Source organism: Apostichopus japonicus, chromosome 16, assembly GCF_037975245.1.
Source record: "Apostichopus japonicus isolate 1M-3 chromosome 16, ASM3797524v1, whole genome shotgun sequence".
In the NCBI taxonomy this organism is placed as follows: Eukaryota; Metazoa; Echinodermata; class Holothuroidea; order Aspidochirotida; family Stichopodidae; genus Apostichopus; species Apostichopus japonicus.
In genome coordinates this window covers 42,110,570-42,126,388 of record NC_092576.1, presented here as the reverse complement: position 1 = coordinate 42,126,388, position 15,819 = coordinate 42,110,570, and the positions used below count along the sequence as shown (strand labels likewise).

Genomic DNA, 15,819 nt, shown 5'->3' with positions numbered 1-15,819 from the left:
TACAACCACATGGACCTGCAATTTTTCCTATAAAAATAATGCATCTACATAAATAATTTAGAATCACTACTAACTGATTCACATGTTTTCACACCGCTGCGTATGCAACTAGACCTTAGGTTTTTCTAAGGTCAGCCACAGCCAGCATATATGCAATCAAGTTTTAATGGTTCATTTGGGCAACAGGGTGTTAAACTGTTATCTACTGACTGTCTGTCCAATATTCCAGCAATCATGTGTACATTTCTGTGTTGGGATTTTTGAAGGAACCCAACTGCTATGCAAGAAATTAGGTAAATTAGCCTCACAAATCGAGGGACCATATTAGTACATAAAGCTATACTTATATAAACCTTTATATAGCCATGCCTGGAGATAAGAAAGTACCAGTTTTTTTGTGTAGGCCTGATGCTCATACTTTATGATGCTGTGCTAAGTTATCATATTTTTTTATATATAGTCAGTACTATGCTTGCTTTTGGTAAGCTTCTTGTGAATGATCTGATGTTTAGTGTTCAAAAATTATGATATCTATTAAATTTGGTGGCCGAAACTATCTCTTGTGGAGAGTAATCTGGCGTTAAATTAATGGTAGTCTGAAATCAAGCTATTCATGTAAACAGGAATTTTTCACAATGGTGGGCTTATGTCATGGAGTAAGCTAGCATCTCAATTCTCACTCATGAAACCAACTGCTCACATAAACAGGAAGTTTACACAGTAGGTAAATAATGAGTGTACATCAAACTTTGATCAAAAGACTGGACATCTTTTAGCGATATGAAACCAATCAGTTCACTAAGACAGGAAGTTTACATAGTAAATTTTACATTGACATGTGAGCTCAAGTTGTTGGGCAAGCAGTTGGGCAACACAAAATTATCCTTACAATTCTTGAAAGGTACCGCGGTTTATGGATATTTTGAAGAAGAGTATGAAAGAATATCTCATCCTTATCTGGGTTTAAATCAATGTGGGTTAACAATATGTTATTATTGGAATCTGCCTAAGTGTTTGTTTGTTACTTTTCTCTTTCATATTTTTTCTTGGGTAGGTATGATAAAAACATGTATGTTTGTAATGATTTGGTCATTACCAGATTCATTACGCATACAATTAAGCTTGGGGTGTACAGTAAAATTAATATTTCAGTTATACTGTATGATTTACAGACAATGTTTTTGGTTTCATTGTATAGGTTTCAAAACCATCTTTTCCGGAAAGATGCTGAAAGTCAAACAGAGGCATTCTCAGCAGCTGTCACCACAGAAAGATCAGTTGACATTCAGAAAGGAGAAGGTAAATTTATATGTTTATCCTTGCATGAATTACAGACTGGAAGAGCAGTGCTAATCTTATCTGATCTGATGTGATCAGAAAAATAATACAATTTCATTCTCATTAAATTCCAAAAGAAAAGAAAAAGATGGTAGCATATTGCTCATCCACTAAAAAGCATACATGTGTATGAGAATTTATAAAAGTAAGTGGGCCTGATATTATCAGGATCTTCTTTAGAGGTAAACTGACTAGTAACAGTAAATTCAAGAGACACAATATAGCCTGGAACAGAGAGGACATGGTGAACACAACGAAAGAAGTTAATGGTGTATTGAACAAAATGAGTCAGTGAAAGCAGAGGTATTTAGATAAACTGTGGAGTACAAAGCGAGGATTAAGTAAGGAGAGAGGGCGAATAAACTATAGCAGAATACAGAGATGGAGCAGGATAAAGTTAGTCGTGTCCTTCCTGTATATTGAGCCCATTCAGTTGAATGGTGCTAGGGCATGCCGTCCACTCTCTCTATCTCTGCTGTGGTGTACTGTGTCTGAGATGGTAAGTCTACGAATTTAGTTACCTGTTGGGACATGTCTTTAATGGTATGATTGGGGAGCTGAAAGTGTTCCCCTACTGGAGTCTCCATTTTCATGGTATTGACTTGTGACTAGAACTGCTTCTTGAGGGTGGTCTTGGTTTCACCAACATACTTGTAACTTCAATGTCCTCTAAACTCAATGACATCATTTAAATTGAAATGTCAGTTTCCAGTGCTGCATAAGTGTGATAAGTTCTAAACAAAAGGTATATTTTTAGTCACAGCCATAGAAGCTATAGCAGGATACTTGCAATCTAGTAACTCTTGTTTTATGTAATCTCTACAGATACTCCTGATCCAGTTACTTCAACACCTCTCAAGAAGCCATCTGCCAATGTTCTGTCCAATGTCACCAGTAGGATTAGATATGGAGCAGCATGGGAGAGAAACCTCAGACTATACGAATACAAATTGCCACATTTACATGATCCTGAACAAAAGAGATAATACATATGGCAGGGGCAAGCACTTTTCCCAGACTTTTGTTGACAGGTTGTGCGACATTCACAAACGTTGGATTAGCAGCTAATGATACATCTGCATCACCAGATTGAGATAAATTGCTTTCGTCCATTTTGTTCGATAGTAGCTATGACTGTGAATCAGGAGCTTGGCCACCCTCTAAGTCAAGGTGGGCAAGGTTGGGGAAATTCAATCAAGGAGTAACAATCAGAGAATGGCCAGCTTTATATTGTATATAGACCTACACGCACAGCGTGTATAAATATCTGTATTGGTTTATTTATACTGGTGTTCATTTCCGTTGCCAGGAGGGAATATGATTTGAACGTGGGGGAGGGTGTGGGGGGTGGGGAGGGGGTCCCATTTGAAGTGTCCAAACGATGCTAATCTTTACATCTATCTTCTTGAATCACATGTACCCCTATCGACACGATCAATCAGTCCTGTCTCTCACCTCCTCTCATGCACTGGTGTATTTATTTCCTGGCAAGATAACAGTTAGGCTTAGTAAGGGTCAGAGGTCATCACAACTTAAAGAGTTGTGCGAGTCCCTGTGGTCTCTTACATCCTGGTAGCAGTAGAGAGAAGAAGCCTAATAGATCAGAAACCATAATCATCGTCTGTTGTGTCTTATTTTCCAGCATCCTTGAAACATTATATCCTTCCCCTTTGATTTGTTGATGCCATAAAGCTGTATTTATGTTGTGCATTATTTAATTCCAGTATTTAGATTGTATATTCTTCTTGTGTATTTGACAGTATCCCAGTGATCTCCATTTTTCTGCTCTTGGTTTTTTTTTCTCTGTACTTTCATATCATATCTATCTCTACCCCTAGCCTCCATCTCCACATTTTCTTTACTTTCTTCCTCCATCCCTTCATCTGTCTTTCACTCTTTCTTTTTTGACCTCTTGCCTCCCATCTGTTTACCCTGTATGTTTTAGTTTGCCGACTCTCCCCCCCCTCCCCGCATCTCACCCCCAAAAAAGTTCACAAGGTTGACAAGTCTCTCTGTGCTAGTCCCAAGCTATACACCCTTGTTGTGGTGACCGTTCAATATACTTGCGGATCAAATGGAAAGCCCCACCCCCACCCCTTATTCCCAGTGTAATGAATCGGCAAATGGAAGATTATTCGGAGTTGTTCGTGATGGTTCAATGATCTTATAGTCAGGCATAGGCCTATATGGTTCTCTTTGTCCTTCATTGCCATCGAAGTTTGAAATGAATTAATCGTGCTAGGAACTTCCGGGCGATGTTTAATTTTCTGTGGCAAGAAAAAAAGCTTCCCCCAGTTTCTCTTGGTTGACTATATAGAGCCTGTACGCCTATATGGTCACACAATAGTATAGATAAGTATGATCCATGCAGACAGCTAGTATATATATTTTTTAAATTCAATCCAATTTCAGTTAAAGTTTCGAGTTGTAATTCGAGTCAGTCGAGATGAGGTGCCCCATGGTGGAGCTGGGTAACCCACCCCAACCAACCCCGTTGCCGACTTTTTGGCATTTCGTTGGGAGCCGTTCGGAACAAGAAGCAGGATAGTCAATTCTGGGAGTACAGTACGCTGGAAAGCAATACACTGCCGTGATTTAGAAAAAAAAAGTTTTTTGCTTTGACGGCCGATGCTCAGCGAGACACTTTTCAATGGAAATAACTATTAGTTTATTGTTAATGTACTTATTCCCCTTTTGCCAATCCTTTCTAAAGAGGGTGGAGCCGCCCCTTATTGCAACGTATTTTCCTTCCCTTTTCCGTTCAAGTTTCGTTATTTTTTAATTCGGGTCAAAGGGGTGCAAGGACAGGGTTTACGTGCACCGGTTAGGGACGGGGTGCAGCTAGGGCAAGTGCTCTGTGATCGCCTGAAGGGCCCCGTTGCCAGGAGTCCAAAAATAATTAAATATACATATTTATCTATATATGGTATATGACATAAAATGCTTTGTCTTACCCTCCTGATATATAACTAAAATTTATATATAAAATACAATGTAAGCTGTGACTCTGTCTATGTATAATTAATACCTAAATTGGCTGAAATACCAATTGTTCACACATGACGGACTTGACTTTACGTTTGATACCCAATTTTGTAATCACTTCAGTCAATGTTTTTCACTCATTCGCGTTTGTCTTTTTGTGACACCAGTCAGCGTGAATCAGACATAAAGTTCATAACTATTAGTTTCTTGAGCTGTTTCTTGACTTCGACTGCTCACCATGTAGGCCTAAAAGAGTAAAAGCAGGGAACTGCTAGAGTAGCAGCTCCCTGGTCAAACTATTACGCCTGATGCAAAGCTCGACCGTAACCTATGCTGTACAGCCCATTAGTTGTGAAAAGTTCTGAACGTAAAACAAAGCACAGAGTTTTGTATCACACAACACACACGAAAACACGGGTAATACAGCATACTACTGACCAGGGAGTTGTTCCATAACAACTCCCTGTACTGCCACAGACAAGAAACTATGCAGGAATTTCGCCAAGGCCACCGTTCAAGTAACCGAACCCGTTTATTGCTTACTAGCCGTAAATACGGGATTGCTGAGAAATTACGAGACAACAGCGACGAACCGGTAGAGGGTAGTATTGATATTATTTTTGAATCGGGTGGTGTGAAGGACAGAATTTACGAGGAAATTACGAGCGATCCCACCTTTAAAAAAAAATGGCAAACCGACAGTTAGGCAGATTGCCCATTGACTTAATGTGGTGCTAGGCTACCATGTGGTCGAAGATAACAGCAATAACGAAAGAATTCCATGGCTATCGTATAACTGCGTCACAATTTCAGCTAATAAACATATGGCTAGGCTAGATTACCCAATTGACCTACTGTGGTGTTACGCAACCATGTGGTCGAAAGTTACAGCAATAATGAAAGTATTTCATGGATATCTTATAACTGCGTCACAATTTCATCGAATAAACAGATGGTTAGGCTTAGCTAGATTTCGCATTGACTTAGTATGGTGATAGGCTACCACGTGGAAGAAATTATTATTTATTCATTCATCTATTTCATAGAAGGAAAGGCTCACAAGGAAGTTTACGAGATGTTTATGGATTATAGACGAGATAGCTCATAAATAATAATCGCAAGTGGCTTTTCACTAATCGTTTATTCCAAATGCGCTCAAATTGCGAGAATCGCGCAATCTCGCGGCTAATGCGCACACTGGGCCTGCATAATAAATAGTAGTAGTAACAACTGTTTAATAGCTAAATTGGAGATTTATATGGTCTGATTCCAATAGACGTGGATAGCAAGCATAAGCAGCGGCGGTATTGCGATGTTAGTTGTAATGTTAATTATATGAAGTTAATAACAAGTTAATGAAAGAAACAAAAGCAAATACAAATTGTTGAGGAAGGTTTTATACCTTACCTTACACCTACGTATTTAAACATGAAAACATTGTCAGTAGAGGAATATAATGTATTTATTATAGCATCCAATATTTTAATTTCTTGAAAATCGTGATACACGAGTCAGGGTAATTTTTTTTTCCGGGTACCCGTATACCCGACGGGTAACGGCTCTCGGGTACCCGGTTCCCGAGTTTTGGACACAACAGTAAACACAACAGTAAAAACGTTACTGATGTGTGAGATTGTATAACAGAGGAAGGAACAACTATTGATGTAATGTATTCTATGTGTTAATCTTTATACTGTATCCGAAAGAGTACAAAAAAGAAAGGAGGTAATGACATATGACTGATTCTATTTCTTTCTCTAATTATAGCCTATCTGACTGTCTGGTGCCCTCATCGATACCCGTCGGACCATCTCTATCCACACTGAAATCTCGGGGAGTGAAAGGTAAAGTACTCATTGATTAATCAATTAGTTTATTTCCATTAAAATTATTCAAAGTTATATATTTGTTTGTCTTACCTACTTATAAGAAAATACGATTTTAAGTGTTAGCTTACATTTAATATATTTTTGTATGCGTAAACAATTAAATTCAATGTTATATATTTGTTTGTCTTACCTATTTATAAGAAAAGACGATGTTAAGTGTTAGCTTACATTTAATATATTTTTGTAGGTGTAAACAATTAAATTAAATGTTATATTATTTGTTTATTTTTTAATCTTGGTGGTGGGCTTGCATTGGTACACTGTTGGATTTATTGTCAACTGTATTTTTGGTATTTTGCTCAGTGGCATTCGCACTTTAGGTGGGCGGGTATTGTCACAGTCTGTTGATTGCTTGTTGTTTTGTGGTTCTTCCACCCGTGTTGCAGGGGGCGCTCTCCGGCCGACTGCGCATGTCCGTGGGTCACAAGGTGTATTTGCATGGCCGAATTCCTGCACCTCGGGTGCCTATTGTGTTTGTTCATGCCTGGAGAGTGTCCCCTTGTTGTTAGTCTAATTCGGTGTACGACCCTCACTATAGAGGGACATTCTTTACTTTGTTTGATTTAGGCGTGAGATTGAGTTGGGAGTGGAGAAGGCAGTTAAGAGAGAAACGGAAAGAGAGAGGAGGAATAAAACTGGTCACGAATTATTACCTATTACTGTTATTACTTTATTACGGTACCGGACCCCGTCACAATATCCTGTTGTTCATCGTTCAAACCATTCACATAGCCGTGTATTGAATGATGTTTCAGTCAAACTGAGGGCGCCTGATCATTGGGCTTTATTGCCTGTTGCAGTCAACATGGACAGATATTCATGAGTCACAAAATCATGGAGATATCATTTTTTTGTTGATGTCGTATAGTACAGGGTATAATGTACTTTGCAGCAAGTTCAGTAAATTGGTTTTCTTGATTTAAGTCAATCTGTTGCATTAAAGACTGTCATAAGCCATCACGATCCTACATTATTTAAGCAAGTACATATAACTGTGTATCGAGCCCATCATACAGATAACAGTACTGGAATATATTTAAGAAAGGCTTTCTGATTACGTACGTCATTAGAAAAAGTAATGAAAACAGTATCTTGGGAAGCGATTTAAACATAAGGAGACATAGCGATTTGGTTTGCAGGTCTGAGTTTTTTTTTTTTTTTTGGTACTACGGTGGCTCAAGTAGGACACTGGAAATGTTGCTATTGTATACCGAAAATTCAGAATTTAAATCTCAAACATTTTGGGTACATTTCTCGAATTGTCAACTGTTTAATCATAAAGTAACAACCGTGAAATGTCTACTTCTTTTACAACAAGTCAACTAATTCATCGAAATGTTAATGGTGTTTTTTATTGATGTTCACTATTGAAATTGTTAAATTGATGACAAACTGTATAGACCGATCTATTTAAATTTGACTTCTATGTCAGACTGTTACATTCTGTCAAAATTGAGAAAAGACGGAATGGTAATCACTCGCACGTCTAAACAACTATTTAATATAGGTCAAATATTGCAGAAAAAAAACAACAAATTAAATTTGTTAAAATGTGTGATGATCTTATCGTGTAACGTCGAACAGATTAATAGTTTATTTAATATTTCATGGTAGCTGGGTGCTTACCAGGAACTGGACGGAGAGGGGGATATATTGGGAATATCTACAGTTTTAGTTTTTTTGTTTATAAATGCATTCTCAGTATGTCTGTTTTCACCATGCTCCCCAAAATTACTTTTCTAAAGAACATGTGACACCATGACAACCGAAACTATTTTTAGCGAAAATAAATAATATGCATCCCTAGCGTCAACAAAGATCTTAGTAAAACGTGATATGGTTGTTTCTATTGTGTATTGTTCAAAATGTTTCATTCACTAATACATCATTGATAATTTTTTATTCGTTAAAGCCTTTGTATTTTTTATTAATCTTACAGTTTTCTGGATTCCTGATTATGCTAAGTTTCATGAACAATATAAGCTTGATCTCGGCTCTGGTTGTTGGCAAGTAAGTAATCATTACATATCCTGTATAATAATGATTTCATCATATTTGTTTTAATAATATATCAATATTGTAATTACTAGCAATAGCATCGTGATACCACTGATGTGGTACTTGAGTATCCCCAGACCTTTGTAATTCAGCGCATGTCACTGTAATGAACACACCGTGGCGTAGTCAAAGTAAGAAACAGAAAGAGACGTCATCGTATGAACTAAATATAACTGTGATATACCAAGAATTGTTTCAGTGGGTCATGTATCGATTATCAGTTAATGGTTTCTGAAAGAGATGTACTAAAAAGAAAGTACTCACATATCGGGTGAGTAGAGACAAGTGAGCAAACCACGTTTAGTGATTGGATGAAAGTTAACAATAATAAATATTTCTAAATATGCAATGGGTTGAAAAAACTTATATTATTAAACATTACATGGGTGAATTAGAGTGATGTAGTAAACAAATATTACTAACATACACTGAGTGGATTAAAGTGATATAGTCAATAAATATTACTAATAAAGCAATGGATGGATTATAGTGATGTAGTCAACAAATATTACTAAACATGCAATTGGTGGATTAAGTTGACGGTGGATAGTCGAATGTCACTAAATAAACACTGAGTGGATTGAAAGGATGTACACAACGCATATTACTAAGTATACACTGGGTGGTTTAGAGTGATATAGTCAATAAATATTACCAATCAAGCAATGGGTGGATTGTAGTAATGTATTCAACAAATATTACTAAAAATGCAATGGGTGGATTAAATTGATGTAGTTAAATATTACTAAAGAAACACTGTTGGATTAAAGGGATGTAGTCAACAAATATCACTAACATACACTGAGTGGATTAAAGGGATGTAGTCAATAAATTTTACTAATCAAGCAATGCATGGAATATAGTGATGTAGTCAACAAATATTACTAAAAAATACACCCAGTGGATTAAAGTGATTTAGTCCATAAGACTGAATCAAGTTTCATTGTATTAAACGTATGTTACAAGCTGTCAAATCGGTATATTATAAAGTGTACTAGTAACAGTCACCATGGTAACGTGATGAAGTATTAGTATATTATGTTACAGCACTAACAGTGATCGGTTTAATGTCATGTAGGAAACAAACATAACTAAACAATCACTAAAATATTGGTTTAAATGACGAAGTGAACACAAACTTCTCATCATTCAATCAATAGGGTAAAGTAATAGTAATCAATCATATATCTCTAACAATCCAATCAAGCACACGGTAACTAAAGGTACAATGAAAAAAAGAACCATACACACACACGCATATTTACCTATCTAATGAGCAACTGAAATGTCATATTAATGAATTCCCTGCTATACATGCTACATATAATTGATTATAAGATTAAATATTTTTAATTATGATTTCCACTATTATACACCTAAAATATCTAAATGTTATGATTATCCACCCCCACCCCCCCCCACACCAAAACAAATCATGTACAATTATTAGGCCTTAAATCCACGCATTCTGATTGAATAAGTTTTAATGTTTAGAGGAGAAAAAACAGTAACTTATTAGTAAACATTTTTCCGTTTTATTATAAGTCCACTCTTAAACATCCACATCACTAATAATGATGATAATATTTAAATAATATTTATAAAACAAAATATCTGAAAATGATCGTTACACCCGCCCCCAACACGAACATCAAACAATAATAATTAATGACTAGGCCTAATACCCAAGCATTCTGTTTGCATGATTTTTATTCTTCTTTGTCATGTAGAAGGCTGGATCCTGGTAGATGATTTATGCAGGTACATATTCCTGAAGACAACCTGTTCTGATCCCGCTGGATTTATTATACACCACTCAGTTCATCGGAAATTGCTTGCCCGAGGTTTACACAAAACAAGTTGGGAGTGTACTGGGAAACTTCAGAGGGAATCCGGGTCTCTATATACAATTGTGACGTTGTTACAACATTGGTCATCGTCCTCTTTAAATCTTTCACTTTGTTTTCATTACTTTCGCTGTTTTCATATTCTATGTGTCGATATTGTTTACGTTTTTTGCCTAGGGGACTGTTAGGTATGTAGTTAACTTTAAACCATCATACTTGTTTTTAACTCATTTGATTTTATGCTGAGATTTTCAAATTTGTATCACTTCATGGATATGTCTTCTGCCAATTCTAAAGAAGAAACAATTTATGTCAGAATGACGTGCTTATCAATAAGTAATACCCGGAAAGAATAAAACAATCTACTTGAGTAAAAAATACTTCTTCATCGAATTGTACTTGATGGAGTAGTCAAAAAGAAAATGGAATCTTAATGAGTTCGGCTGCCTCAATTTTGAGATTTCACAATGTGACATAGGTATAGTTTGAAAGAAGGTTACGTAACACTGTAAATAATTAAGGCTCGTGGTAGTATTAGAAAGACGGTACTTTTACGTTTCCAAGGTTTAATTATGGGTGTTACATAAAAACAAACACCACTAATCCTTTGCCAACATATGTCTTCAAGGAGTGTATTTCAGACTTACTACCAGTCATCACGAAAATTGTTAATCTTTCTTTAACTTCAGGTCAGTTACCATGCTCACTGAAGCAAGCGGTGATAATTCCTCATATTATAAAACCCAAGCTTGATGCTAATAATCTTGCAAATTACAGACCTATATCAAACCTCCCTTATCTATCCAAGCTAATCGAACGTATTGTTTGCAAACAGTTTCAAGATTATCTTTCAAACAATGATCTCTATGCGAAAATGCAATTTGCATATCGAGCAAATTACAGCACAGAAACTGCTCAACTTTATGTGCAGAATAGCCTTCTCTGTGCTCTTGATGAGCGTAAAGATGCTTTACTAGTCCTGTTGGATTTCTCATCCGCCTTCGACACAATTAATCACCAAACACTTTTAACACGTTTGCATGAAAGATATGGGGTTGATGGAATTCCATTGTATTGGCTGAAATCATACTTAGCAAACCGTACCCAATGTGTTATTGTGGATCAAAATCTGTCAAAGGATGTTACGCTTGCAACTGGAGTCCCACAAGGCTCAGTTCTGGGGCCGTTACTTTACACCTTGTATTTAGCTCCATTGCATGATTTAATCATTTCAGCTAATATGCAAACTGTTATTTATGCTGATGACATTCAGTTATTCACATCTTTCCATCCTGAATCCCGTGAGTCAATAGATCGACAAGTCAGCTGTACTTAGTAATGAAGATGTTTTACTTGATTCATATATTTTGTGCAAACACCTGGTTATCTCGATTAACAATCGTTGGTAAACACTTGAAAGTAAATGGACGATGTGATGGAGGAACTCGGTATCCTCGCAGTCAATCAACTGAAAAACAGTTGTACTTCAACGTGTCTATTTTAGACGAAAGCACAGTAACGGAACTTCCTATTAAAGCAGCTCACTGTGTTCAATTCACGAATAATTCGTTGGCATGAAAGCTGTTTTAACATAGAACGAACGGCAATCGTACATAATACACCTTTATTTACGACTTCAATGTATCTGGGTCTATTAAACTTACATATCACAGCAGTGTTTAGCGAATCCGTATTCCGTGCAGTAATAGTCCACACACTCGTCCTTAATCTTCCCAAGATGCACTTATTTCACATAGGTCATCATCAGGATCCAGCAATCCTATAAAGGCAAAACATAAAACAAAGGCAGAAATATGAAGAAAAAAAACATTTGTAGCTGAGGCATCGACTATGATGTTTGTATTTATAAAGGACAGGGCCTTTATATCCCTTCTTCATTGTCAATACGGAACCTAGCGTTGGTTCTGTTATCACGTGAAGGTTACAAAGGCAAGGGATACATAGATCGTTTATATTACACACACTTGCTAGAACCTTGTACTTTACCTCAGTAATGTATCTAAGTATGACAGGATACTTTAATGTGAAATGCGCTACTCTTGCCTGAATGCCCTCAAAGATTTCTTTCTCTTTACTTGGGCGAGTGCTTAATACATATACCGCAAATAAACATCGCCTATGATTGCACTCCTCCGGGACATTATTAGCTGAAAACATTGATCGAGTGAGGCAATGACGTAATGATTTGGAATGTTATTTGGGACTAATTCCAAGCTACCAGGTGTCTCATCAGTAACATGTTCCACATCTTCAGCTTATTAAATCAAACAATTACTGCACGATCCTTGTTTCGTTGTCAAAATATTTTATGCAAACAAAATAGTTTTATTCCCCTCGGAAGGCTGGATGTTGCTCTTCGTGATAAAAAAAAACCTTTGGGGGATGGATGAGCATTGACCCCGTAAAGGTCAAATACCAAAGAGATATAATTTATCGTTATTTTACCTCCCGGTTTATTTCCAACTGTTTTTTTTTTTCTGTGGATGTATCAAGTACCTTAAGCTTACGTTTCTTGTTATTTCTCGCTTGCCTGTCATCATCACGTTTGTGTTTAGTATTTGTACATTTCGGAGTATAGATGATAAACATGGGGCTTAATGAAATGCATTTTTTGTGTTTCTTTAATGAAGTGAGCAATATGAATATAACAGGCAGACAGCACAGTCAAGACAATGGAAACGCTTCATGTGGTAATAACCAAAGTTGTCTTCTACATTAAATTTATAAAACATGGAGTAAACACATTAAGCCTACATTGGAAAAAAAGAGACAAATTTAATTGAACAATAAAAGGAAATTAGAACAAGTACAAAGTTCAGCAAAAATATAAAACCAAACACTTCAGAGTATTACTCCGTTGTTACTTTCTTGGTTTTCTAGTAGTTCCATGCCAGAAAGGATGGCACTGGAGAAACGGTGACTGTCATTTTTGTTCTATTGGATCTTATCAACCAAACAAGAAGGCGACGTCTTGTTTAGGGTGTCCATCAGGTACCACCGTTAACATTGGTGCTACCTCTTTGGACGAATGCATTCAGTAAATCCCAGAACAGATGATGCGTACTAACTATGACAGATTGACTTGGCTTTCTCTTTGACTACACTAGAACGGACTATTTCCAATGCGCGTAGTTAGTTTTGTTTAGACTGTAAACTTGTTTGTTGTCACATTGATATGGATTATATGATAAATATGTTGATCATTCATTTACCGAAGTCATCGAAATTAAACCTAGTACACCGAATTATGATTAGAATTTAAGAATAAATTGATATGATTTTGTTTATTTTTGGGGGTGATTGTATGACTGTCACAGTTTAACCAGTTCAACCTGGCCAAGTTGCTGTATCGTCATATAGTTCACGTGTTTAATCTAGTAGGTTTGCTTCTTCTCAATCTTTGTGTGATATTTTAGTCCATATTTAACTTCTATCATGGTACTATATTTTCTACTTATGAAATTTGAGAGTTCAACATTGTAGGTTTTACAGTTAGTATTTTCACCATTAAACTAGTCGTTCGTTTAACAATGGACACTTGATGAAAAACTATAATTGCGCAAGCGACAAAAACGTACCATGTGTCTTTTGGAAGGTAAATGAGCAAAAGTAAACATAATGAAAGTAGTTAAGGCCCGGACAATAGAGTTTGAATAAAGCGAAGTCAAATTTGACTTACAAAACCAACACATTCTACCGACCGGCTTGTGTCTCATTTAAGAATTGATTATCTAAATCCCTCGAAACGTAATGTCGCATTTCACGTGAATTTCCTACGTTCACGAACTAAAAAGAGACATATTTCTTATGCAATACCGTTATTAACGTTATCCTGTTGGTAACGGTCGCTTGAAATAAAACCAGACTCCGTTTATCGTTATTTAAAATTCTTGGTAGCGTATGGCAAACCCCAGTAGAATATATGGCCAAGTCATGGTTGATGTCAGCTGTGTCTGTTATGGATCCCAAACAAAAAGTCTCCTCTGGAACATAATATTTAACATCTCAATGTAATTATACTGAGATACAGCTAAACAGATATCTTATTGATATACACTCCATATATAAAAACACTTCCTCCAGGTCTTTGGAGCAGGGATACAAGGTATATATAGTGATTGGAAGCGTCCAGTAGACACAAATGTCGACAATCACCCCACCCCCACCCCTAATAGAGCAAGATCGTTTCATTGAGTAACCACCCGATTATTTTTCACTATAATGTCATGCATCGTTGTCAAATATGTCCTGTGACGAAGTAGCTCTGACAGGAAGCCATCCTACTCAGAATGCAATATGACCCACATCCGCTCAAAGATTAATACGATGAAATTTTACTGCAAAAATCGATCGACAAGTCCTCCAATTGCCATATATAATAACCATTGCCGGTGTCATAAGCCAATCTTCCTTTTACCCAACATTGCGTTTAATCTGCTCAACAGGTAACAAAGCAAAACTTTTCTTATATTTTTATTTCAACAAGTTCCATGAATGGAAATTGCCAGAAATTTTCTGTGATATCGTAACCCTGTAAGGAACCACTAATCGGCCACCCCCCCCTCTATCCCATATCCCTTCAAAGAACCTTCTCCATTTGAACAAGATCAAGTAACAACCCTATAACGCTTGCTGTACAACATACACCAAGTGTCAAACTTTACTATTACCATCATTTTTCTCTGGTTACCCTTTTCTGAATCCAACAATCCATTTTCCTGCCTTAATTGGGCTAGATCAAATCATGCATATTAACCGAACGAAATTACAAAATGTTCAGCGGTTCAAATCGTCGTAATTGAGCAGACAATATATTTTCTTGTGCACCCCGCCAGACGTCCCTTAGAGGACAACGACAACCCATCCAGCCCCCATCTCCAAACCCTCTCTCCCTCCGCCCGTCCCCTTCCCGTCACTCCAATGAGGTAGATTTCATCATTCAATAATCAAATCGAACTTCCTGCATGATGTTTCACCAAATATTATAAAACACTTTTGTCATACATTTTCTGTGGAAAGGTATCTCTGCGAATAGGGCATTTTTTATTCAAGTGGTGGTGTTCTGGTTGCCTAGGTTATCATCTGTACTATGCTGTTTTTCATGAACTAATAGCCTAACTATAATATGCCAATAGGAGCCAAATTGTATCATGAAAACAGTTAATTTTCTATTTCAAAGTATCTAAAGCAGTACATGTTTGATAATGGAATAACAATTAACCAACACCTTGTTCATAATTCATAAACATCACACGGCCAAGAAAAAACGTGTTGAGTCCAGTTGCATTATTGTTATATAAGGAATAAATACTTTATCGTATTCATGAAAGTACTGGTATATTTCAGCTTAATTGTAACAGACACTGCACTGGACTTAAGTGCTGAATCTTTCAGTTGCATATTTTGATCAGTAAAGAGATTGTCAAGAAATCGATAGATCATATTTTGGTTCCAAATCCTTGATAATCCGCCATGCCATAAGTCAAACGAAACATAATAATAGTTTATGGATGTAGAAATTTCGTTACCCATCTGTGCCTGGCAGTGCACTACTCTCCAGTTTAAGGTGTCCATCCGATACGACCGTCAATGCATCCGTTAATTCACAGAGTAAGGTTATACGGTTTGACGGATAGACTCTTTCAATCGGGTAAACTGCATGGAATGAATTGTACTAGAAC

General features: G+C 36.7%; 1 protein-coding gene and 1 long non-coding RNA gene across 2 annotated transcripts in view; one reads left to right on the top strand and one right to left on the bottom strand.

Annotated features, from left to right (window-relative positions):
• Positions 1 to 10,722, top strand: part of LOC139982655 (uncharacterized) — an 81,139-nt gene extending 70,417 nt beyond the window's left edge. The window contains exons 21-23 of the mRNA XM_071995665.1: positions 6,091 to 6,167; positions 8,152 to 8,222; positions 10,001 to 10,722. Coding sequence (XP_071851766.1) covers positions 6,091 to 6,167; positions 8,152 to 8,222; positions 10,001 to 10,018 — 166 coding nt within the window. The 3' untranslated portion in view covers positions 10,019 to 10,722. The remainder of the gene's footprint in view (positions 1 to 6,090; positions 6,168 to 8,151; positions 8,223 to 10,000) is intronic.
• LOC139982670 (uncharacterized) lies at positions 10,375 to 15,799 on the bottom strand. The gene is made up of 2 exons (XR_011798226.1): positions 15,667 to 15,799; positions 10,375 to 11,897 (listed from the first exon to the last, which is right to left on the bottom strand). It is a non-coding gene; the product is annotated as an uncharacterized lncRNA (long non-coding RNA).
• Between the last annotated feature and the right edge of the window lie 20 nt (positions 15,800 to 15,819).